This window comes from Eptatretus burgeri, chromosome 5 (genome assembly GCF_056783735.1).
Source record: "Eptatretus burgeri isolate ZD-2024b chromosome 5, Ebu_testis_v1, whole genome shotgun sequence".
NCBI classification, from domain to species: domain Eukaryota; kingdom Metazoa; phylum Chordata; class Myxini; order Myxiniformes; family Myxinidae; genus Eptatretus; species Eptatretus burgeri.
The window spans coordinates 6,296,185-6,323,714 of record NC_140965.1 but is presented as its reverse complement, the minus strand read 5'-3'; the positions used below and the strand labels follow the sequence as shown (position 1 = coordinate 6,323,714).

Genomic DNA, 27,530 nt, shown 5'->3' with positions numbered 1-27,530 from the left:
TTTATATCATTCTATACTCGTATACTCAACTTTTTTTGTGAAGAGGTGGAAGTTTTAGTTTTAATAGGTCTTCTAATTTGTGCTGGAATTCTATTATATTTATCCTAATGCATGAATTCTTTGTGGGAAATCATGGTTTCTCATCCTAATTCTTTGTACAACCATGTTCCAACAGTAAGTACACTCATTATCATTGGTTAAAGGCAAAGTCATTACAAGGCCTAATGTTGTCCATTTTATGGCTCAGTGAGTGCAGGAAATTTCCTGCGATTAAAGAATAGCTTTGTAGGTCGCCGCCGATGAAATGGCAATTTTAAATACACCAGAGCTCGTGATGATCAAAGCAAAAGCACAAACTTTAATCACAGGAACAGTTATGATACATCTGACTACTCGGAACTGTGTCTTTCTTAATAATCATTGTCCCTATCCAGACTTTCCTCCCGCACCTTTTGTTGGGGCCTTGGAATCAGGCTGAGCCTGTCATTCAGAAGATTGAGTCCGTTGGATATTTTGGTTGTTCACAGTGTATTTTATCCACGGCTTGGAGCTTATAATTAATATAGATGAGCGTGATGGGATTGCAGGTGAGTTAATGGATGAGTCGGGTTGATGTGGTTATTGTGTGGATAAACATGCAAAATTTTGGATAATAGTAATGGCAGTTAAGGATTGTTGGTCCAGGTGGTGGTTATGCATATAATGTCAAGAAGGAATATTATGCATTTTTACGTGAACATTTAAAGTTATAAGAGTGCTGCTTGGCACCAGGTGGGTGTTGCAGCTGAGCAGCTCACGCGCACGAGGATGACGTTGATCTCGACCATGAGGAGCAGACTGTAGAGAAGAACGAGCAGGCCGGTGATGCAGAAGCGCAAATGCTTCGGTCCAACGCGGTGTACATAAAACTTGGCCAGCTTTATGCTCTTCATGCTGAATGCCAGGATCCAATAAGCAAGAAGAGCTAAAGTAACCCACACACCATCGAGAGCTTATTTTGATTGAAAAAGAAACAACAACAAAAAACACCAAACACTCGAGTTAACAAAGACGCGCAATGTGGTTGAATAGAGCAGAATAAATTTTGTTTCTTCCATCAGTTTCTCGAACCAATTAATCATGCGTCCAGTGTACTTTGGGAGTTCATTATTTTCATGGTAAACAGCGTTTTGGAAAACTCAGAAATTGGAACACAAGCACAATCCCAGAGGTTGCTGCGAAGTAAGATCCACGAGCCCATCGTGGTATGCAATATCTTTACCGCAAGCTCACCGAGTAATAGTTTAGGGAAGTTTGACGTCTCGATGTTCTGGTAAAAAACAATCGACATCATGGCAGCGACGAAGGCCATGGTGGCAGGCATGTAGAGGTGCAGGTGTCTTGATTCCATATATCTGCACACACACACACACGTAGTCTTGGTGGTGATTGAATTAATCAGCACTGGTGGGAAATAAAACATAAAATCCTGTTCGGCATCAGCAAAGCACACAGCTGGACATAACTACTAATTAATGGCATGACGTGGGAACGTTTAGCCATGCTACATGCAAAGGAAGAGTTGTTTTACATTGCCCTGGGTCAAACAGTGGAAGCTCTCAGAAATTTCAAATGATGTTCAAGTTATTTGTGTGGAACAAGCTCAATGTCCCCTCTTCAGAACGACCTTATAGGCCCTATCACGAATTATGGACTCCATAATGCTGCGCCTCAGTTGGCACCATATCAAAACGGAAGTTTTGTATTTGGAGTCGACCCGATTGGAGAACAAACTCGGAACCCAAATCACACATGAGCATTCTACCACAGAGTTACCCGTCACATCGATCACCTGAGAATAACCCCAAGCTATTTAAAATGGCCTTGTACATTTTGCAAACATTTCTATACCATGATGCAAAACCCCACAACTCACGGTTTTGATGTGGAAACCCTGAGCTGTCACCGACTGGTATTTTGAGACGACGTAAATGTCAGAAAACATGGCCGTGGGAAAGAAAAACTGTTGTGCGGAAATTTCAGTTCGGCTGTTGAAGTTCTACTGATGGTCAATTAAACGTATTAAACGTACTTGAACCCATCTACATTTGCTCAAAATGTGCAACCCATTCGGCAAACTCGAAGGATGACAGAATACGGATCGTCAATTTGTGTTTTCTTGTTTACCAATGCCCATTTTATCCTACACGCATCAATGTTGCACGCATGAATACCAACCATCTGCCCTACAACTTAACCACTTGCACATTCCCCCTCCTCCACCATGCATAAACGTCCGACCATGACTTGTTCGGTCAAGCATCCATCAGCCTGCACAACCCTCCTTGCATTTCCTCAAAAACAGCAACACGGGAAGTGAACTCGTGTCAAATGCAGATCCGAATTGCCTATCGCACACCTTCCATGCGTGGAGAACCATCCAACACAGGGTGCTCTAAGGGGTTTTGTTGAATTGTAAACTGGCTCTGCATACTTGACCTTTCACTTCCTTCCCCAGTACAATCACTCCCATTAGGCCTCGTCCTGGCACCGCATACAATATCCCAATGCTGTGGGAAAAGTCATTTCAAAAATGTTTATAATGCCAATTTTAAAATTCTCATTTCCATTGTTCCATCAAAACTAAAACCAATATCAACTATAAGGGTACTCGGGAGAGCACATACCTCCGCCATGCAATGCCTGATCCAGCAAAACATATCGGGCCCAGGCAATCTTTGAAATATCACGCTATATATAATTTTTGGCCCCGTCTCTCAATGGTGAAGAAGCACTTTAAAAATTAAATAATTCACGCATCCAGATCCAGATTCAGATCTTCACCAAAATTGAATCAATTCGTCCTTGTCACACACTCAAAGTGTCCACCAAGTTTCATCCGAATCCATTCACAACTGTTTTTTAAATATTGTGCTATATGTAATTTTTGGCCCTATCTCTCCATGGTGAAGAATCACTTTAAAATTTTTAGTAGCCGGATCTGGATCTGGATCTTCACCAAAATCGAATCAGTTCGTCCCTGTCACACACCGAACCTGTCCACAAAATTTTGAGATATCCTGCTCAAAAACAAACAGAAACAACCAAGAACAATGTCTTGCATATAACATGATACTTGTGAAGTCCCTAAAACAAATTTAACCTTAAAAATAATTGGTGGTTGAATTGAATGACCAAATATGCAAATCATCTTCAAATTTCAAGTCAATCACATGAAAAAATTGACAATTTTGGAAATTTGGCTGATGTGAACTTTTGGCCTATGTTTACCTCCAAATACTTGTTCATCGAATTCAGTGACTTGACATGGATATCCGCTTCAAATGTCAAGTCAATAGGATGAAAATTGAGGATTTTAGAAATTACCCCTAAGTTATTGACCTTTGGCCTATGTTGACCTTTTGGTCAATGTTGACTTCAAAAATAATTGATGGTTGAATTCAGGAAGCTGAAATATAAATAAATCTTCAAATTTCAAGTCAATGGGATGAGAATTGAGGAGAAATCTCATCTAAGTTGTTGACCTTTGCCCGATGTTGAACTTTTGGCCTATGTTAACCTCAGAAGTAACTGATGGTTGAATTCGATGAACAAATATGCAACTCCTCTTCAAATTTCAAGTCAAGCAGAGGAAAATTGACAATTTTAGAAATCCAGCTTATGTTGACATTTTGGCCTTTGTTGACCTCAAAAATAATTGGTGGTCGATTTCAGTGACCTGATATGCAAATCCTGTTCAAATTTCTAATCAGTCGGATGAAAATTGAGGATTTTAGAAATTTGATAAAGTCTTTTTATAAAGTCTAAAGATAAAAACAAAATTGACCTTTTGCCTATGTTGACTTTTTGACCTGAATATAAATAGGCCTCTTGCTTATGACGAACTCCATCATGTAATGAAGTTTCATGAAGATCGGTTTAAAAATTGTGACCTGTAGGTGATTGACATACAAACAAACAAACAAACAGACAGACAGACAGAATAATGCACAAGACCAACCAATATATTTGAAAAATCTTCGATTTTCGCAAGTAACAAACAAAGAGCAGGGTGAAAACACATCTCCTTCCACCTTTGGTAGCGGTGGTCAAAAAAAATTAACATATTTTTACAACTCGAGTAATGCCTTGCACAATAATTTGGAGGGCTTGTACAGAGGCCTAACTGTGGCATAACCATACATATACCTTGTTTCCATGTACCACTCAACCCGGGGTTGAAAACACATCCGACCCAGTTTCTCCCAGACCCACAAGATGCGAGTTGAGTGAAAATCTTACATTTGCAATCCCTGGTCATTTATTTATGGATGCTAGCAGTTCTTTCTAAGCAAACCTTGATGATTAAATGCGCCAGGCTCGTGAGTCAAGCCCTTGATCAGAGGTGGGCTACCGTGCCGATATGAATGCTGTGTGTATGAGTGATTTCAGACCATGAACGTGTATCGTCACAGAGTGAAAAGCTCACGTCTCATCTGCTAAATCATTTTCAACCTCTCTCTTGGCCTGTTCTGTCTATTCAGTGCATTTGAAAGGTGCTAAAGAATAATTAGGATTATCATAGGCCAAAAAGGCATCTTTTATTTTGCTTCGACTCAAAATGTATATTCCCATTTGTCATCAGCCGATTGGCTGGCACTCATCCCATTGAGCATTGGTTACTTTGGGAAAGGGTCAGGGTAAAATGCGGGCAAGCTCGCTTTGACAGTCCAAACCAGGATCGCTACATTACATGGAAATGCAGTAGCAGGAGCGGCACGATTTTCAACAGGGGTTGAGTGGGAAGTGAATACAAGGTATTTGTCACTCACCATCACCAATTACATCCTCAGTAAAGTTCTCTGATTCATCACGCCGTATTTTTCCGACGACTTTGCACATTTGACCTCTACTTCAACAACCGTGTTAGATAGAGGTGCCTTGTAAAATGATCGGAACATGTCAATGCAGCTTGACGTGGTAACACAAGGTGTGTCTACAAACGTTTGGAGGAAACTGCACAGTGTTGACAATTCAGTTTGCTTGGATCAATAAACTGTTAGTTTGTGCAGTGTGTCAGCATTGCCAAATAAGACAGCAATTCAATTCACTCAAGCCAGGAGTGGCTACAGTGAGGAAGGGTCTTACCCATCAGATTGAATTCCCTCCGCAATCTCACACACGTGCACAAAAAGAAGGGCAAAAGTAAGAATCCAGCGCAGGTTGTGCCCAGGAAAGTGCAGCCATGTGTTATGATGTATCTGGACTTTGGAACTTTGGCTACCCCATCCTGCACACAGAAATCCACAACGCACGCACGTACACTCATAATGTATTCGAACACCGACAGGACATACCTGTCACTGAGCACTAAAGCTGAACATACTAGTAAACTTCGTGCACCTAATTCAAAAATCAGCATTAAACAAAATATTGCCACTGATCTCCAAAAGGTCAGCGCCTGATAAAATATCCTTTATCAGGTGCATCCTCACCCACCTCGCTCTCTATGGGGTCTTAAGGAGTATCCTGGGTTACCAAGCTGGGGTCTGGAGCCGTCATAGCTTTGTGGCCTGCTCAACCAAGCTTTTATTTGGAACAGGCCACAACAATTTCTTAACGATAAAGTTTTTCTTTCACCGTCCTCACTCATGTCATTGATACCGATAAATCGCTGGGTGTATTGCAATGCATCTAAACGCCTGGAGCCGCTCACATTTGTGGCTTTATTTCATTTCCGCACGTGCCATAACCTCGGGAATCTCTTGAACTAACACAGATTACAAAATGTAAGCTCCAGAATTGAACTTAGCAGCAATTCTAACTGCTAAAGAAGTATTAATTTGTCAAATTGGGACATTGCTTGGGCATTTACGGGTGCAAGAGTTTATCGACGGCAATTGGTAATCGCTTGCCAAAACAGGCGCTCTGTTGGAGTGCTTGCTTGAGTGCTTACGCCACTTGCCGAGCGCCCAACAGTCGATAGTGGTACAGTTTGTGTCTCGATCGGGATGTACAGTCAGCAGTTGCTATACAAGGTAGAGGTACATGTACAGCACACATGGACGTGGTACATATGGGTAGATTCGGATCTGTACGGTCTCTCCACGGGTGTGTGGATATGCCATGCCTGTTCCAGGTGCTGTGGTGGCAAAGTTTCATCCCCTATCTTATGGAGGTTTTATCAGGTTTTCCTTTGCCCTCGCGCCTGTTTCTAAAGCAATTTGTTATCAGATGTGCTTTACAAAGCTTTCATGGTTTCCTTTTGTGAGTTTCAAAACAAAATACATTTGATAACAAACGATTTCCGAGCCGTTTGCCATATTAACGTGTTTTCTAAATTACCGAGCCAAATTTTTTTTCCCACCCGTCACACGCAGCTGTTTATAAAGATTAATGTTAATGCACATATACTTGAAAAATCTAAATAAATGCAACATTGTTTATATAATTTGTTTGTTGAAATTCCCCCAAAACAACGGTGAAAGCTATTCAAGGGTTTTGGGGTTATTAGAAGTACGTACTGCAGTCGGTAATCACACCGACTCCAATCTTCCGATTCCCGAAAAATAGCCAATATTGGCCAAGCACTAGTGTGTGTGTGTGTGTGTGTGTGTGTGTGTGTGTGTGTGTGTGTGTGTGTGTGTGTGTGTGTGTGTGTGTGTGTCCTCCATAACTCCAAAACCATGAAACCTCACAGCCTGAAACTTTGCGTGCACACTAAGGGAACTCCAAGGAAGTGATTGAATGAAAATTTAGTGTTTGGGTTAATTTGAACTCCCTTTTTGAAGATAATTAACTGTACATTAATTTGCTGTACATTCTGACAGCCTTATTTAATTACCCATAATCAAGGCATCATCCTTCATCACCTCCCTGGGGTCTTAATTCGCCATTTTCTTGGCCTTAACAATGCCTTGACTTAGAACAGGCTGCAACGGTTTCTTCACAATAAAGTTTTTTTTTAGATCCTCGTGGAGGATCTCTGAGTCTTACTCACGTTGTTGTTGTTGTGGACTCTTTTGTTTCACAGCCTACAGTTTTCATCGAAACTTCCTGAAACTTGGCGTATATATGTAAAAGTACCCTGCGCAGACAGTAACCATCTCCGATTTTGAAAATTCCTCCTAGAAAAAAAAGTTATGACGTCAAAATATCTCCGCTAATGGAAATCGCCTAAAATATTATCTCTGAAACTAGGCAAGCTTTTTGAATTCTGTTTGCGGGAATCAAACAGGGCATTAGCAGAGATTAATTACCGCACATATGATACATCACTATGATGTCATATCAATTTTTATGACGTCATTCCTATTTTTGACATTTTTTGTTTCACAACCCAGAGTTTTCATCGGATCTTCGTGAAACTAGCCATGTATATGCAGAAAGCCCATGCACCGGCAGTAACCATATCCGATTTTGGAAATTCTTCCTAGAAAAAAAGTTGACATCATATCGCCGCGAATGGAAATCGCCTGTACCATTATCTCCGAAACTAGGCAATCTGTTTGAATTTTGTTTGCGGGAATCAAGCCAGACATGAGCACAGATAATTTATCGCAAACCTGATACATTACAATGACGTCATATTCGTTTTTATGACGTCATCATTAAGAGGACGAGGATCTTAGCTCATTCGAGCTTGTTTTTTCCACTTTCCTCACTCATATCATCGAATGCATGATCATCATTCCTACAAATTGCTGGATACATTTTGCAATGCTTATAAACGTCTGGAGACGGCAGTGTTTGTGGCTTTAATACATTTCCGCACCTGCGATAACCTCAAAAATCTCTTAACCCAAGCCAAATTTCAAAATTTAAATTGTGGAATTGACCTTGGCAACAGTTCCGACTGCTAAAAAAAAGGTGTTCATTTGTCCAACTTGGCCATTGTTTGATATTCCAGGTGTCTCTCGGTGATGTTTAATATGACCGATCGGCGATTGCTCATCGCTTGACAAGCCTGCCGTTCCTTATCAACCGTTTTGTTGGAGTGCTTGCTTGAGTGCTTAAGCTACTTGGCGAGCATTCTGCAAGCTGCTTGGATATTCGTTTGCAAGCCATGGCGATACACGGCAAAAGTACCCGCACTGTCACTCTGCACTGTCCCTCTGATAAACACAATCAAAATACATCGATCGACCATCTACCTACCTGTGTTGCACCCTGCGGTATCATGCCGTGCCAAGCCTGCCATTCTGTTTTTTTTTTTTTTAACAGATGGATGGAGGGAAAGGATGAATGGAGGGAAGGATGGATGGAAGGGGTATACAAAAACCTTGACCTTCGCTCTCACATGAGCCTCGACAAGGTATACAAAAAAAAAAGGATGGATGGAAGGGATGAAATGGAGGGAAGGAATGGATGGATGGGATGGAGGGATGGATGGACAAAACCGATGTCTGCAAGCAATGGCGAGAGAGTAGATAGCAGTGTCAATGACCTTTCTTTTTTAAGCACAGTTGTTGTCGTTTTCGAAAATTAAATTACAAATTGACATTAAAGACAATGTTAGGTGATAATGTAAATGAAGTACTTACTGTACATATATAAGCTTGTGTTCCATTGGCTTAGTTTAATCTGACAAAAGTTTAAATTATAATCTTCACCTCAAAGTGGTCATGGTGAGTACCGCCCGGAGATGCTTGGAGACGCACCCCTTGGTGGAGTACTTTAGAGGTTATGAGGGGAGAATTGTTTCCAAAACCCAAGCTCATTGCAGATGCTACAAGGAATGTAAAGGCAGACGAAGGAACAGAATGGTGGGAACTCATTTATTCATTCATTCCTTACACCATGTAGTCACTCTGTGAGATTGGAGTATCGTGTGTTCATGAACAATTGTGGAACTTGCTGTGAATCCACTTTCCCATCCATCTCTTCCTTCCATCCCATCCATCCATCCCATCCATCCATCAATTCCTTCCATCCATCCCTTTGTTTTTCCTCACTCCTCCACCCCTCCTTACTCTCTCACCACTCTTCCAACTTTCAAGAAGTGATAAGAAATGGGTGGTTATGTTGTGGTTTGGAGGTGGTTATGTTGTGCTGTGTGGTTCCGTGTTTGTGTTGTGCTTTGAGCCCGGAGTGTCGGGGAGTGTGCGGGTTGGGTGGACGGGCACTTTTTTGGTGGTCAGAGCTGCTGCTGGGTTCAATTGCGCGCTTTCATTTTTGGGATTCGGCTCGGGTTAGGAGATTCTGGGGCTTATCGCATTTTGGTTGTAAAACGTGTGTTGAAATTAAATAAACACACGAAACACTGGTGTCTCTGGGCATTTATGAGCATTGCAGCTCGGGTGCGGTGGGCTCAATTGTCCCGAGCCAGGTTTCGGGGTTTGGACTGTGGGGTTGGGCTTGGCGGAGGGTCCGACTGCTGGAGGGGTGTTCATTTTTCTGGTTCACACATTCTTTGGCACTCTGGGAATCTCCAGGCAGTATGTGACCCCCTCAGAGAAATCCAGTTCGAGAGCGGGTAACAGGGTGTTGCCGTAGTTTGAGTTGCATACCACAAGGGAAGCCCATATTATAATCTCCTTAAAAATGGGACATGCTGTTTGAAAGTGACGGGTAGTTATGCTATCCTGTTTGAACGTGCTGTTTTCATGTACCCCATTTCATTCAATCCTGTACTAATGCCGGCAGACGGGACCATCCCCCCCCACCCCACTCGATTCAAGTCCGACTACCAAACGCAAGTCCAGAACACCTCCTTCCCCTCCTCACTTCCCCCTCCTCGGACCCCCTACCTCTCGGAGTGCGTGGCGACATGTGGTGAAACATCGCTCCCCCCTCCTAGCAACCCCCTTCCTTGCCCTCCTCCTCGCTTCCCTCTCTTCCTCTCTCTCTTCCCCTCTCTCCCTTCCCTCCTCTCCCCCCCATCCATTCTCTTCCTCTCTCTCTCTCTCTCTCTCTCTCTCTCTCTCTCTCTCTCTCTCTCTCTCTCTCTCTCTCTCTCTCTCTCTCTCTCTCTCTCTCTCTCTCTCTCTCTCTCTCTCTCTCCCTCCTTCCTATCTCTCCCCCTCCCTTTTCTCTCTCCCCCTCCCCCCTTTCCTTGCTCCCCCACCTGTATCAGTCAGTCACTGCAATAGCATTGACAACATTTAAAGTTCCGCAACAAATGGGTTGCAAGCTATTCTGAGAGAAGGCTTTCTCTCAGGTAAGGTAGTTTATAAACCCATGTAGTAGTCTTAGAATCTTACATTCCAGTAGATATCGTGCTCACAATGTACTTACCGATGAATAGGATGGGAAAGGTGATGAAGAGAAGGAATACGTGGGGCACCAGATTGAGAGCATCGACAAAGCAGCCATTATTGAGGACATCATCACCCACATTATATGCCAAGGTCGTGTTGTTATCACTTCCACAGAATGCGAGCGGCATCAGGTGTGTGGCGTTCCTGCAACCATGGTACAACACTACAACATGTTATTCATTTTCTTAAAAATAAATAAAATTATATTTTCTTCAGTAAATGCTGTACAATTAGAACAGACTTCCGATCATTTTCAAAGCATTCAAAGCAATTCCTCCCAATAATGTGGTACAAACACATTTGCCCAACATAACATCAGTGGTACCTCTGTTATCAGTGAAGAGAGAAACGTAGGTGTATTACGATGAGAAAATTTTCGCAATACGCATGACAAGTTTGCCGTCTACATTTCTTTTAAACATATAGAAAACATTGTGATGGTCTCAATTATTGTTTAACTCCATTCTGATTTTACCAGATGGTAATGTCAAATTCTTTCTTTATTTGAGACTAGCAAATAAAACCCGTCGCTTCGTTGATGGGAATATTAAGAGAGGGGGGGAGAGAGAAAGAGGAGGGAGGGGAGAGAGAAGAGGTGGAGGGTTGAAGAGGGAGGAGAGAGAGAGAGGAGGGAGGAGCGAAGAGGGAGGAGCAAAGAGGGAGGAGCGAAGAGGAAGGAATGAAGAAGGAGAAGCGAAGAGGGAGAAGACCAAGAAAGGGTGGGAGAGTGAGGAAGGAGGAGGGGGAGTGAGGAGAAGAGAAAGGGAGGGAGATAAGAAGGAGTGAGATAAGAGGGATAGGAGAAGAGGGAAAGAGAGGAAGGAGGGGAAGGAGGTGACATAAAGGAAAAGAGGAGAGTGAGAGAGAGAGAGAGAGAGAGAGAGAGAGAGAGAGAGAGAGAGAGAGAGAGAGAGAGAGAGAGAGAGAGAGAGAGAGAGAGAGAGAGAGAGAGAGAGAGAGAGGAGGGATAGAAGAGAGGGGCAAAGGAGGGAAGAGCGAGGCAGGGAGGAGAGTGATGAAACGGTGGGGGGGGGTGGGAGGGGGAAGGATAATCGGTTTGGTCTATCCATTCAAGGAAATACAAGGAAATCTAACACAGGTGGAGGCCATTCAGCCAATCATGCCTGCACGAACACCATACTACTTTATCTTCACAAGATCCAAGGAAGAAAATGCAAAAAATGTTTTTAATTAATGAAATAGTTTTTTGTTTGTTTTTATTTATTTATTTATTTTTGTTTCTTTTATTTGTTGTTGTTTTCTTTTTTGGTTGTTGTTTTTGTGGTTCTGGTTTGTTTATTTTTCTTCCCCTCAGGGGAGGGGGCATGGGCTTGGTTAAAAATACACATGAACTACACAACCCCCCTTGACAAGACCCCACCAACAGCACTCCGTACACATGCACATAATCACCCATCAATGCTCAAACTACCGAAAAGCCACAATCCATCCATCCCTTTCCTCCATCCATCCATTCATTCCCTCCATTCCTTTCTTCTATCCAACCATTAATAAGGAACGACAGGCTTGGCACTGCACGACACTGCAGGGCACAACACAGGCAGGTGGTCGTGCAGATGGACAGCATCCGATTAGTCACATTGAATGCCTCACAGAGACACCCAAAATATTATATGTCCAAATTAGACAAATTGATATTTTTAGCAGTTGGAATTGCTCGTAAGTTCATTTCTGCAGCTTAAATTTTTTTAATTCGGCTTAGTTTAAGAGATTCTTGAGGTTATGGCATGTGCGGAAATGAAATTGAGCCGCAAACGCTGGTGTCACCGGGCGTTTATAAGCATTGCAATGTATCTAACGATTTGTAGGTATGATGACCAGGCATTCGATGATATAAGTGAGGAAAGTGAAAAGAAAAAAAAAAACTTTATCAATAAGAAACCGTTGCGGCCTGTTCCAACTCAAGGCATTGTTGAGCAGGCCAAACAAATTGGTGAATTACACCCCCAGCGAGGTAACCGTGGATGCACCTTAATACCTCATTGAGAGCGAGGTGGCCGAGGATGCGCCTGATAGATGAAATAATTAAATAAGGCCGTTAATTATCTTCAAAAGTGGTGTTTTAATTTACCAAAACTCCCAATTTTAACTCTTGCATTTCCTTTGAGTTCCCTTTGTATGCATACAAAGATTCAGGCTACTGGGTTTCATTGATTTGAAGTTATGGAGGAGACACACACACACACACACACACACACACACACACACACACACACACACACACACACACACACACACTGACTGACACACAGACTGACACATTCACATTTATTATTAGAGATACAGAGGCTGAAAGGAATCTTTGGGGTTAATCAAAGTAATGGATAACTCAAACAGCACTTGCGAGAGTGCATATCTCTGCCAGGCTGAACAGTTTACCTTTTGTATCCCATTGATAGGCCGGATCTGGATCCGGACCTGAACCAAAATCTAATCGATGTGTCCTTGTCACACACCCAAACTGTCCACCAAGATTCGTCCGGAATCTGTCAACAACTTTTTGAAATATCGTGATATATATCATTTTTAGCCTCATCACTCGATGGGAAGGAATCTTTTTTTTTAATTCTCGGATCCAAATGCGGATCTGGATGTTCATCAAAATCTAAATCAGTTCATCCTTGTCAGATACACAACCTTTCCACCAAATTTCATCCGAATCCGTCCACAACTTTTTGAGATATCGTGCTCACAGGGAAACAACCAAAAAGAGAAGATTGAAAACATAACCTCCGTCCACCGTAGGCAGAACAGCACTCAGTAGAGTGCATACCTCCGCCAGGCTGAACAGTTGATGTGTTGTATCCTACTGATAAACTGGATCTGCATTTGGACCTTAACCAAAGTCTAATCAGCTGGTTCTCATCACATACCCAACTCCTCCACCAAGTTTTGTCACAATCCATCCACAACTTTATGAAATATCATGTGATACTTGTATATCGTTTCTGGCCTGACCACTAAATGGTGAAGAATCACTGAAATTCTTGAATCCAAATCTTCACCAAAACCAAATCAATTCTTCATTGTCAAATACCCAACCTCTCCACAAAATTTCGTTTGAATCCATTCTTAACTTTTTGAGATATCATGTTCGTAGATATTCAGACAGAAAGAAACAAACAGACAAACAGGGGTGAAAACATATTGTTGCGAATTCGCACCCGCCGGCGTGCAATCGGCCGCTCGACTCAAATGGCAGCCGCCTCGCCCACCGGACGGACAATTCTGTCGTGACCCTCCGGGAACTATCGCCCGGAGCCAATCACGGGTGGGCCTTTCGACCTCACCACGATCGTGCCAATCGGCCACCCACGTAGGATAGGGTTGTTCACCAAACTCGACCTACCTAATATAAGTACCCACGTGGATGGTAAACCAGGCGATCGTACCTCGCCACAGGTCGACTCCGGACACGAACCGCTTAAGCGGTGTTATCGTTGGCCTCGACGGTTCCGATTAATTATCGGGCGTATCAAGCCCACTTCGAACCCTTTATGTGAAGCAAGATGGAGATTCAAACGAAGGAAAGGACGCAGCGAAACGGGGAACATAATGCACATTTATTACCCAGCCCACGAAAAGCACACATATCCAGTCAAACAGTCAGAATGCACATATATCAATTTAAAACAAAAACAACAATGCAGAGCTACGACCGAATACGCGAACACATGGCAACACTTATACAGTTTTACTTCACAGACGGCGCCAACACACATTTACTCAAAAGCAAAGGAAAGAAGCCACCCTCATAGGCAAGGGGGCAGACGGGCCTGTAGGCCAATATTTGCGCAGGACCTGCAGGAGCGGCCAGGTCCGCGAGACCGGGGGGGTCCTACCCGCGTCCTCGTGATGAGCCGCAAATGTAGCTGCCCGGTGGTGCCCCGACTTCGTGCTCCTTCACGGGTTTCGTTGGCACCGCTTGGAGTGAGGTGGGAACGGGGCCCCCTTTTTGCACTGTCTCAGCGCGGGGGAAAGGGGGAAATTGTTGATGCCCTGGGGGAGGAGAATGGCTGGCTGTCTTGGGTCCCGTGACGAGCAATCCCACCGCGACCTCGTCGCCGACCACCGTCTTCCCTGCCTCGGACTCGAGCTCCTTGGCCTCCTCCCACAATTCTCCTCATCCGACTGCAGAAACCACCTTGACGCCTTCGCCTCCCGACTCCACTCTGCTCTCCAACCCGACTTGACTGCCAAAACTCTCCGCCTTCAAAACTCTCTGCCTTCAAAACTCTCTGCTACGATTCGCCTTGCGCTTGGCGCTTTATAGGCCGGCAGGAGAACCCATATGCAAATTTCCGGATCAGGATGAGCTTGGGGGCGGAGCCACGCTTGCCCATTGGACGGAGGAAAAGTGGGCGTGAACCTCCCCATATCCTAGAATTTGCATATTTCGATTTCACACGGAAGCGCCTGGAGGCGAGACCAAGCCGCTCCGCGCTTGCTGATTGGACGGATCAGAAGTGGGCGTGTAGCATTCCTGATCCGAATTTTCCCTCGGAAAGGCCGCTATTTGCACTCGCGGCTTGGTGCATTTCGCTGAACGAACCCAAGACAGCCTGACGTTCAGTGCTCACAGGTGATGCGGGAATGGCCGTAGAAGGAGAGAGGTGAGGGTGGTGGAGGGTTTTTGGTGGTGATTTGATGGTTATGGCGGTTGATTCAAAATAAAGATAGAACAGAAAAACGCTATCTCAAAGCGTCGCAGTCCGAATGAATCACATAAATTCCTTCTAAACAACGGGTTTGGGGCTAACTACACATGTACTTTGAGTTATCTCACCTTACGGAACCTGAATGGTGGTTTGCGAATTTCCACAGCCGTAACAATACTGTAATCTCCGTCCACCTTCAGTGACAGAGGTAATTAAGAGGATAATCAATTAAGTTTCAGGTAATCTCGAAAACAAAAGAGATGAACATTTAGATTAATGTTTGACACTGTGGAACTTTGACAATGCCTTATGTCGTTCCAACATCTGTCGAAAAAAAACACTATTTTTGAGGATAAAAAAACCCAATTCACAAGGCTAAATGAGAAATATATAATGCTTAATTAAAAATTCATTTAATAAGAACTAGAACTACGTTGTCGATGGCACACCATTGCATATTCCCGCGCGCACTGCTTTGTACCATTAACGCTCGGTGAAATTTTATCTTGCAAAATGGATTGACTATTCTTTTCTATTTGATGTGCTTTATGACCAAAGACTTACAATGTTTACTAAATCAGAAGTCATTGCAAGAATGTCAACATTTCATGAAACATTAATTTAACACTGTCCAGCAATATAGAACTGTGCATCAATTTAATCATAGGAATGAACTGTGTATAATATTAATTATAATTATTCATAATCAATTAGATAAATACAGTAAAACCTGTGACCGTTTGTCACTCATTGGGGCCACGTAAGTAAGTTCTTTATAAAAGAATTTACCATGTACAATGGTAAATACACTTAAAAAAAAAAGCTATAAGACAATTTTTTTTTAATCGACCCCCATGACCCCAACCCCTCTGGCCCGGACTCTCGGGGTCATATCAAAAATTCGAAAGTGTTGTGCACTTCCCCATACATATATCTACTATGTCCCAAAGTTTCAAGTTCCTATTTCAAACGGTGTAGGAGGAGTTACAGGGTAAGACAGACGGACGTATGGACGGACGGACGGACGGACAGCGGAGACAATCACAATATTCCCGCTTTTCTTCGAAAGCGTGGGAATAATAATATTTACAAATGCAAACAAACTCACAATATAAGTTTTTTTTTATCTTTCATAAAATCTCGTATTATGACACTTGCTTTTTCTTACCTTTCTGATTCTTCACCTCTAGTTTTTAGATCCTCGTGGAGGATCTCTAAGTCTTACTCACGTTGTTGTTCTTGTGGACTTTTTTTGTTGCACAGCCTACAGTTTTCATCGAAACTTCCTGAAACTTGGCATATATATGTAAAAATACCCCACACAGACAGTAACAATCTCCGATTTTGAAAATTCCTCCGAGAAAAAAAATTATGACGTCAAAATATGTCCGCTAATGGAAATCGCCTAAAAAATTATCTCCGAAACTAAGCAAGCTTTTTGAATTCTGTTTGCGGGAATCGAACAGGGCATTAGCAGAGATGAATTACCGCACATATGATACATCATTATGACGCCATATCAATTTTATGACGCCATTCCTATTTTTTGTTTCACAACCCAGAGTTTTCATCAGATCTTCGTGAAACTTGCCATGTATATGCAGAAAGCCCACGCGCAGGCAGTAACCATCTCCGATTTTGGAAATTCTTCCTAGAAAAAAAGTTGACGTCATAATATCGCCGCTAATGGAAATCGCCTATACCATTATGTCCGAAGCTAGGCAAGCTGTTTGAATTTTGCTTGCGGGAATCAAGCCGGGCATTAGCAGATAACTTATCGCAAACTTGATATATCACAATGATGTCATATTCGTTTTTATGACGTCATCATTAAGAGGACGAGGATCTTAGCTCATTTGAGCTTGTTGTTACAAATGAAGCGATTTTTTTGCTTTAAATTGAAGAACGCTATGCAAGGAATGTATTTTATTAATTGATTGATTGATTGAAACTAGAATGCTGCGATCAGAGATCACTGATGGTTCCCGGTATCTCCAACTCGTAATATTATCGCCAACTCGAAATACTTGAAATTCTGCCTCATAATGAAAACAAAGGTATTATTACCACTGCCACCGAAGGTGGAGCGAGGTTATGGTTTCACCCCTGTCTGTTTGTCTGTCTGTCTGGTTGTTTATCTGTTTGCCTGGAAATACGATATCTCAAAAAAGGAGAACGGCCACTCGGTAGAGTGCATACCTCCGCCAGGCTGATTAGTTTACATTTTGTGTCACACTGAGAGGCCGGATCTGGATTCGGACCGAACTAAAATGTAATCAGCTTGTTCTTGTCATCTACCCAACTCATCCACCAAGTTTCGTCCGAATCCTACACAACTTCCTCCATCCAACTTCGGTGGAGGAGGTAATTATGGACAGATTCAGACAAAACTTGTGTACAGTTTGGGTGTTTGGCAAGCACATTATCACTCTCATTATCGCAATCATTATCAGCATCATTATCATTACCATTATAATTATTATTATGATAATCACTCTCGTTATGTACCATTATCACTATCACTCTAGGGTTACCGAAGAAGACCAGAACACTTGTTATTGTTTTCCCTCAGGATAATTACAATGTCATTATTCGATAGTCTGTGAAAACCAAGTTGATTCCATGGCCTTTAGGTGGTAAACTGTCTTCCCTGCCTGGCGTAGTCAGTCTTCTGTGTGATATTAGTCAATAGGTTGCGATTATTGGTTGGTGGCAGGATTTGCACTCCAGCCACCGTAAAACACTTCATTCCGTAAAACCTATAAATGCAAAGAAAACCAAAAACCCACGACGTGGGAGTACCTCCTGTGCTGCCGGATGACGAGATTGAGGCAAAGCCTTCGGGATCCCCATTCTGTGATAGGAGGAAAAGCATGAGGTAAACTTCCTGGGTTAGATTGCGGTGGTGTGTGGAAGAGTAGTGCTGAGGTGTCGTCTACCAGACGGTGGTCTCATTGGGTTAACCTGAAGCGGACCCTTCGGGTGGGTTCCTGGAATGTCCTATCCCGAAGAGAGGATAACCTCTCTCTGTTATCATCTGAGTTCCAGCATTTGAACATCGGTATTGCAGCACTATCTCAGATTTGGAGACCACATTGTGGCGAGATCATGGCGGGTGGTTACACCTACCATTGGTCTGGTCACTCTGATGGTTACCATGCCCAAGGAGTTGCTGTAACTGTGTCCAATAAGCTGACTCCAATGATAATTGAGGTAACATTGGTGAACGAGCACATTATGAGACCAAGGATATGTCATTCCTTGGGTGTCATTTCCCTGGACTCTGTTTATACTCCAACTGAGGCGAGTGATCTCACCATGAAGGATGCATTCTTTGCCACACTCGAGTCTGTGGTTGATCAGTGCCCCAGGCGAGATGCTCTTCTACTCTTGGTGGATTTCAATGCATCGACTGGAACTAATAGGGATGGTTATGAGACATGTGTTGGTTCCCATGGATCTGGAACTGTGAACCAGAATAGCACTAAGTTCCTTGACTTTGCAAGAAGTTGTGGACTTAGGGTGGCTGGTTCATGTTTTCAGCACCCACAGGCTCATCGCTGAACTTGGTATTCCAACGCTGGTGATGTGGCAAAGGAAAATGACCATGTCCTCATTGACGGTCGCTGGAGGATGATCCAGAACTGCAGGGTCTACTGGAGTGCTCAGTTTCTCAATAATGATCACAGGCTTGTTGTAGCAACTCTGAAGTTGCAGCTTAAATCCGGGAGAATGGTACCATCCCAGCCTAGGCAGGATGTTGGGAAGCTCAAGGATGAGAGGGTATCTGAGAAGTCTGCAAACAGGCTGAGGGGAGATTTGGGGGGTTTGGGTGCTTTGCGGAATCCTGAAGAGTTGTGGAGTGCCTTCAAGACCACCATCCTTGATGTTGCCGGTGGATGTCTTGGAACTCACCGTAGGGTGAAAAAGAATTTTGTCTCTCAAGGGACATTTGAGACCATTGACCAGAGTCACAGGGCCAGGCTTAATGGCAGAGCTGAGCTGTTCAGGGAGTTGAGGCATAAAAGTGCACATGCGCTGAAGGTGGACAAGGAGGCCTATGTGCAAGGAATCTGTGAGGGGGTAGAGCATCACCTGTGGTCAAGTGATTCTCGTCCTGCTTACAGGGGAATTCACGCATTGCATTCCTCCAAGCCTGTCCCTCGGTGCACTGCAGCGAGAGAGGAAGGTGGGCTCTTGACAGAAGAGTCCGAAGTAAAGGCCCGCTGGGCCGGTTACTTTGAGCAGGTGTACCAGGCTGACCCACCCGCTGTTGAGTTGGATGTCAGTGGTGTCACTATTCCTACTGCTGACCCTCAAATCAACTGTGATCCACCTTCGTTTGTGGAAACACAGGCTGCGGTGAACTAGTTGAAATGGGTAAAGCTCCTGGGATCTGTGGCATCCATGCTGAACTTCTCAAGGCTGGTGGAAATGCTGTACTCATGCTGTTGCATGCAGTTATGTGTTCTGTTTGGAACACAGACATCATCCCAACTGAAAGGAAGAGAGGCCTTGTTGTCCCAGTCTGGATAGGGAAGGGTGATCGCCAGAACTGCAACTACCGAGGGGTGACGCTGCTCTCAGTGCCAGGCAAGGCCATTGCTAGGATAATTCTTGATGGGGTTCGCCACCATCTGCTTGAGCACCAGCGCCCAGAGCAGTCAGGCTTTACATCAGAGAGGTCAATGATTGACCGTATCCTTGCTCTTTGGATCCTCACTGAATGCAGATGAGAGTTTTGGCATGGGCTGCTTGCAGCCTCTGTTGATCTCTGCAAAGTGTTTGATTCAGTGAATCGGGATGCTCTCTGGAGGATTCTCCATCTTCTTGGGGTGCCACAAAAACTGATCAATCTGATGTCTGAACTATACTCTGGTACTGAGAGTGCTGTGAGATGTGGTGGTTCCATCCCCAACTTATTACCTCTGCCACCAAAGGTGAAGGAGGAGGAGCGGGAGATTGGTACCACTCTCTGTGCAAAGCGTTGGCACTGCTTGAGCAGTCTTCTTGGCTATTGGGCACAATCCTGGACGGGTCGCCGCTCCGACACAGTATACCAACATGCTAGCACTCATTTTGCCGACCTCGGAAGGATGACAGGCTGAGTTAACCCCACTTGGTATTAATTCAACAGCTGAGCAGTATATGAACTCAGGACCCTCGGATCCAAAGCCCGCCACCATAACCATTAAGCCAACAACAGGCATAAAGGTAAAAGAGGCTATATTTTCACCCCTTTCTGTCTGTCTGTTTGTTACTTACGAAATCTAAAGATTTGTGGCCCGGACTCTTGGGGTCATATCAAAAATCTGAAAGTGTTGTGCACTTCCCCATACATATATCTACTATGTCCCAAAGTTTCAAGTTCCTATCTCTCATCTGTATCTAAAGATTTCGTAAGTATACTGAACAAAAATATAAACGCACCAACCTAAATATCTAAGTCAAGATTGCCATTATGGGAAAATGGTCAAACCGATATGTTTGAGCAATGGTTCCTTTGTTTTGCTCAAGACAGATGTTCCCATTGAAATTGACCACTCTGAGTGTGTGGACTCACACGTTGAGTAATCCTTCCCATGAGCACCATGGGGCTTGACAGAGTGATGGTCAGTGAGCGTGACCAGGACACAAACACTCCCTATAGCTTGCCCTATAAAAGGCCTCCCCAAAATGTGGACTGATGCCAAATGTCAACATGCCACAGATGTCACAAATCTTGAGGGAGCGCGCCATTGGCATGCTGAATGCTGGGACGTCAGTACGGGCCGTTGCAGCACACTTCAATGTCCACCACTCCACCATTAGCCGCCTGAAAACGCGCCTCAGAGAGACTGGAAGCACCGTGAACCGCCCACATGCCCGGCGACCACGTGTGACCACCGCCGGTCAGGATCGTCACATGAGGCTGCAACATCTCCGGGATTGACTCCGACCGGCCACGAGGACTGCCGATGAGACTGTCGGGCTGCATAACAGGCGCATTTCAGCCCAGACGGTGCGTAACCGCTTGAGGGAGGCCAACCTCCGAGCCCGCCGACCACACCGCGGACTCGACCTCACTGCAGTCCGGTGTCAGACCCGACTGAACTGGGCCAATGTTCACTTGCGCTGGACCCTCGCACGATGGAGGAGAGTGCTGTTCACCGATGAGTCGCGGTTCCAGCTGTATCGGGCTGATGGCAGACTCCGCGTTTGGCCTCGGGCTGGGGAGCGCTACACTGACGCCAATGTCCTTCGTCGGGTGTCACACGGTGGTGCCAGTGTTATGGTGTGGGCAGGCATATGCCATGGAGAGCGCACTCGGCTTCATTTCATTGAAGGCAACTTGAACGGGCAGCGGCACAGGGACGAGATACTCAGACCCATCGTCGTGCCGTTTGTGCGCCTTCACCATGTGACGTTTCAGCACGACAATGCTCGCCCCCATGTTGCCAGGATCTGCATGGACTTCCTCGGTGAGGAGGACATTGATGTCCTCGACTGGCCTCCATATTCTCCCGACATGTCGCCCTTCGGGCACCTTTGGGAAGTTCTTGATCGACGCGTACGACAACATTACGCAGTCCCAGAGAACGTCCGCCAGCTCCGTGTGGCTCTCCAGGAGGAATGGGAAAACATCCCTCAGGCCACCATCGATAATCTGGTGATGTCCATGTGCCGGAGATGCACCGCTCTGCACGATGCCAACGGTGGACACACCCGTTACTGACTGTGTGAACTCTGACAGTGACACCTCGGTTGTGTCGGCTGTTGTAGCGCAAAGACTGTCGCCAGAATTCTCAAGGAACTCTTTGAAATTTAATGCTCAATTGTCATGGATTCTATAACCAAATTGTTGTGAAGATTTAGTATTAATGAGTTCGAGGTAAAATAGTAACAATCGCTTGGTGCGTTTATATTTTTGCGCTTGGTGCGTTTATATTTTTGTTCAGTATATTGTTGCGGATTCGCGCCCGCCGGCGTGCTGACGGCCACGTAACTCGAATCGCGGCACGTCGCCCACCGGACGGACAATCCAGTCGTGACCCTCTCGGACTAACGCCGGGAACCAGTCACGGGTGGACCTTTCGGTGTCACCGCGATCGAGCCAATCAGCCCCCGCGTGGGATAGGGTTGCTCGCCAAATTCGACCTACCTAAGTACCCACGCGGAGGGTAGACCGGGCGATCGCACCTCGCCGCAGGTCGACTTCGGACACGGGCCACTTAAGCGACCCGTTCCGTACTATCAGAATAACCGAGCGGTGTTATCGTCGACCTCGACGGTTCGATTAATTATCGGGCGTATTCAGCCCACTACCAACCCTTTACGTGTAGCAAGATGGGGATTCAATAGAGGAAAAGACGAAGCGAAGCGGGAAACAGTTCAACACAAAGCACATTTATTCGCAGCACACGGGAGCACACATATACAATTCCACCAAATGCACACAGAAAAGACACAATGTAATTTACACAAAAGCAAATGTAAAAGCGAAAACACAATGCAGAGCTAATACCGACTACCGAGCACACGGCAACACTTATACAATTCTACTTCACAGACGGCGCCGACAACACATACCCAAAACCAAGGAAAAGAATACCCTCAAGGATGAGGCGGGCCTGAGGCCGAGACCGGGTCACGCCTACCCGTCTGGTGATGAGACGCGGAGCGGCGATGGTGCCTCAACTCCGCAGGCCTCGCGGGCAGTGTCTGGTAGGGGGTGGGAAAGGGGCCCCCTTGGTCGCACTATCTCAGCGCGGGGGGAAACAGGAGGGGGTTGCTGATGCTCGGGGTATAGAGGATTTTTATTATCCCGCGACGAGCGTCTCCACCTCGGCCAGGTCGCGCTGTCGGCCTCCCTGGGGTGCAGCTCCCGACGCGAGCACCCCCTCGTCTGGTGTCGCTGCCTTTCCACAGCTCCGTCCCCTCCGTTCCGACTCCAACGCACACGACGACCAGCTCCTTCTTGCCAACTCCACCGCCCGCGAAGTCTTGACTCTCTGTTTCCGACTCTCCTACTCTCCGCCTCTGGACTCTCCTACTCTCCGCCTCTGGACTCTCCTACTCTCCGCCTCTGGACTCTCCTACTCTCCGCCTCTGGACTCTCCTACTCTCCTACTCTCCGCCTCTCGACTCTCTGGACTGACGAACACGGTCCTTTTATCCGCCCCGTAGCTTCGCCCTCTCATCTTTGACCCCCTCCCTTCGACTTTTCACCTCGCTCCCCATTGGCCCGAGAAAAAGTGGGCGTGAAGGCTTTTTGATCCATAAATTTGCATATATCGATCGCCCTGGGGGCGGGGCCAATTCGCCCCTCGCTCACCGATTGGACGGCAAAAAGTGGGCGTGTGTCGTTTTTGATCCGTTTTTGAAGCACAAAATCCGTGATTTTGTACACGCTGTTCGACGCGCGCCCTGCACGAGTCCAACACCGGTACCCACAGCGGGGCAAGAACGGTGGCGATGCGACGGTTGCAAGGTGTGACGGGAAGGTCGTGGCGGTTGTGGTGAAGCGGCGTTGTGGTTGGTGGTTGATGTTGTGATTGTGGTGGTAATCATGGCGGTTGGTCCAAAATAAAGATAGCAAAAGAAAAACGGCTATCCTGAAGAGTCGCAGCACGCATAAATGACATGTATTCCCACTAGACAACGGGTTTGGGCCTAACTACACATATACTTACCGAGATATCTCACCTAAGGGACCTGAATGGTGGTTTGCGAATTTGGTAACCACAACAATATATTGATGACTTCCGTAATCTGTTTGTGTGTGTGTGTTTGTTTGCGTGTGTTTGTTTGTAGGCACGATAACTCGAGAACGGAAGAGACTACCAATGTCAAATTACACCACGTGATTCAGGAGGGTGATGGCTGGCGCTGATTAGATTTTGGTCAAAATCGGTCAAAGGTCAAGGTCACAGTGAGGTCAAACATCCAAAACATGATAACTCGAGAACGGAAGAAGCTACCAATGTCAAATTACACCACGTGATTCAGGAGGGTGATGGCTAGCGCTGATTAGATTTTGGTCAAAATCGGTCAAAGGTCAAGGTCACAGTGAGGTCAAACATTCGATTTTTGATGGTTTGGTACAGAATCATCGTAGAAACTTATGGTTTGCATCGCTACCTTCTCTCGAGACAGCTTTTATTAGACAAGGTCAGAGGTCAAGTTGACAATTTCGTAAGTACCAGTAAGTACTATGACTGCTTGTTATCTCAAAAAGTTGGTGTGTGACAAGGACAAACTGATTCGACAAGGACGACAAGATCTGGATTCGGCTACTAGAATTTTTTAAGTGATTCTTCACCATTGAGAGATAATGCTAAACCGATATATGGCATGATATCTCAAAGTTATGGATGGTTTCGGACGAAACTTGGTGGACAGGTTGGGTGTGTGGCAAGGACGAATGGATTCGAATTTGGTGAAGATCCAAATCCGGATCTGGATGCGAGAATTATTTAATTTTCAAAGTGATTCTTCACCATTGAGAGATTGGGCCAAAAATGATATTTCAAAAATGTAATGGGCCCGATATGTTCTCGTGGATCAGGCATTACGTGGCAGAGGTATGCACTCTACTGAGTGCCCTTCTCATTTCCAGTTGTTACTGGGGTTCATCATGGGTGTATGCTGGCCCCCACACTTTCCAGTACTTGTATGGACTGGATTCTGGAGAGGATTTGGGAGAGATCAAGCTGCAGTGCATCATTTGGGAGTGTCGAGATCTCTGACCTTGATTTTGCAGATGATGCAGTCATATTTGCGGATGTTCTGGATATTCTTTTGGGGGCCCTCAGGGTGCTGAATGAGGAGCTGGAGTCACTGGGATTATGGGTTTCCTGTGTCAAAACTGAGATCCAGGCTTTCATTGACATCTTGGATACTACTATCTTGTCTGTATCTCCATGTTGAGGTCATGGAGAGATTCGCTTACCTTGGCAGTGATATTCATATATCCACTGGCTATGAGCCACAGATCAATAGACGTCTGGGTCGGGCCTGGGGAGTAATGGATTCACTGGATCATGGGGTGTGGCCCTGTCGGTACCTGTGCAGGCGGACGAAAGCCCGAGTCTTCAGGTCCTTGGTGCTTCCAGTCTTGCTCTATGGATGTGAGACTTGGACTCTGACCATGGATCTGAGATGAAGACTTAACTCCTTCGGTGCTACACGTCTCTTCTGAGAATCCTTGGCTATCGCTGGTTAGACTGTGTGTCCAACGAGCGGTTGCTGAGAGAGACTCAACTAAGATTTGTTACCTGTGTAGTCCATGAGCATCAGCTGCGGCTGTATGGACATGTGCCTCATATTCCTGATGCTGATCCTGCTCACCAGATTCTCTCAGCAAGTTAGCCTCGTGAGTGGAGGAAGCCAACGGACCGACCACGTGCCTCGTGGTTGATCGGCATCTCAAGGAGATGTTGATGGGCCAGGCATCTGCCTGGGGGATGGCCAGATGGAGATCCCTGGAGTATCGGCGGAAAGTGGATGCAGTGGCATGCTGCTCCGGTACATGCTCCCACACCTGACCTTCCTGACTTCTTGCGACGAAGTAAATTTATATTCTGTGATACCAGTCCTTGAATTAATTTCTAATTAGATTCTTAGTTATTTCAAAACAGAGATCAAGGCATGCCTGGTGTTGGCTTCATGGTTAGGGTGGTGGGCTTGGGATCTGAGGATCCCGAGTTTAAATCCCACTCAGCTGTTGAATTAATACCAGATGGAGTTGACTGTCTGTCATCCTTCTGAGGTCAGCAAAAATGAGTGCCAGCTTGCTGGTATCCTGGGTCGAGGTGGCGACCCTAAAAGGGTTGTGCCCAATAGCCAAGGAGTCTGCTTCGGCAGCACCAATGCTCTGCACAGAGTATGGTCCCAATGGAGGAATGGATGGATCAAGGTGCATAGAAGAGCTCAATAACAGAAGAATGAGGCTTCATGTCATGATGAAGAGCAAGAGAAGAATAAGTAGACAATCAGATCAGGCAGGATATGTTGTGGGTGAGAATTCTATCAGATCTTCTGCAAAATTATAGGATTGTACAAGGTAGACAACTCAATGCCCGAAGGGAAACTAGCAATGGGTGTGAAATGCTACCTCTGAAAAGAAAACACTACCCAATCGCACCACTCCCAACACCTTCCCAGCACTAACTACAAGGAAGTAGATTGCATCTTGCTTGGAGGAGCCAAGACAAGTACCATAATTATTTGCAATAGATGAAAACTTACAATTTTGATGTTCAACATTATCCAGCTGGCAAATCGTGAGTTTCCTACATCATTGCTTTTCTTCTCTCAAATTGCACAAAACTTTTGCAATCAAATCACATCTCCTCACCCTCCACCTGCCTCCCACTTCCCCGAATTCACACTCCAATTGTTTTTCTTGATTAATTATAAACACTGCCCTTCCAGAATAAAATAAACAACCCTGATTGTAAACAATCTTAATTTTGACAATTTGTGATGTGAACACAATCAAATGGACTACGTGTATTGGTATCTGGTAGCAATATGGTAGTTGAACACATGAAGGCATCAAATTAATGATATTCTGTATGACATCCTGATGGAGATTTTGCCAAATGTGTGGTCGATTTTATTGCAGCTCTCGCATAGTTTTACTTCACAGAGGTTGGCTTTTCCACAGCTTCCCATAGATGTTCCAAGACTTGTTCGATGGCGTTCATGTCAGGCCTCTGTGATGCCGAGGGAAGAAGATGCAGCCCATTCCATCCCTTCCAAGAAGAGGAGGTGGTTCTGGACGTACAGCATGTGGAACAATATTCTTGCAGTAAATGTGATTCATTCTGCCAAATGACTTGCCGATTGTACAACGAACCCTCTTACCACTATATCACCACAGGTATTTTGCATGATGTAACACATGCCCAGCAGGAATATGGTGCCGCATGCCATACGTCCAGAACCACCTCTGCTTTGAAAACTCGTAGTGAGCTGCAGATTCTTCCCTGGGCACCACAGAGTCCTGACATAGACACCGTCGAGCACATCCGGGAACATGGACGGGGAGCTGCGGAAAAGCCTGCTTCATATGCAATCCACCTTTGACAAAATCTGAATCAAGATGTCATAAAAGAATATCATTGATTTGATGCCTTCATGGGTTTTCAAGCACCGAATGAGGCCAAAAGTCATGCTTACCAATCAGGAGTGTTCAATGTATTTTGGCAAGGCCACGTACAATATCTACACTCTAGAAGGATGAGCATTGTGTTTCAAGGATAAACATAGAAACTTTACAGAGGGAACAATTTGGTGCATCGTGTATGTGTCGAATCCACAAGTCATGAGCTCGTCTTTAAATTTACTAAACTTCTATATCCGAGTCCTGGGCTTATATAATTAACTTCACGTAGCTTTTCATCCACATCCTCTTTATAATCAAGTTGCACATCCCATTAACCGTTAGGCATGGAAATATCGACAACGTACCTGCACACAATGGCCTACTCTTTAACTTAAGATACCTTGAGATATCCAATATCTGAAAAGTAAGACCTTTAATGTTCACGTCCATGTCCAAAGGACAGTGCTCTGAGATGCAACACCCCTGGCATGCGTTCACGAGGATATCACATCGTCGTTCCGT

The 27,530-nt window shown here is 45.1% G+C and overlaps 1 protein-coding gene across 5 annotated transcripts in view; it reads right to left on the bottom strand.

Annotated features, from left to right (window-relative positions):
* The window catches only part of LOC147025782 (ATP-binding cassette sub-family C member 9-like), a 175,192-nt gene that overhangs the window by 144,436 nt on the left and 3,226 nt on the right, over positions 1 to 27,530 (bottom strand). For all 5 annotated transcript variants that reach the window (XM_085880567.1, XM_085880568.1, XM_085880569.1 and 2 more), the window contains exons 2-5: positions 10,216 to 10,382; positions 5,128 to 5,269; positions 1,273 to 1,394; positions 798 to 964 (exon numbers count right to left, since the gene is read on the bottom strand). In XM_085880567.1, the coding sequence (XP_085736693.1) occupies positions 798 to 964; positions 1,273 to 1,394; positions 5,128 to 5,269; positions 10,216 to 10,366 (582 nt within the window). In that variant the 5' untranslated portion in view covers positions 10,367 to 10,382. The remainder of the gene's footprint in view (positions 1 to 797; positions 965 to 1,272; positions 1,395 to 5,127; positions 5,270 to 10,215; positions 10,383 to 27,530) is intronic.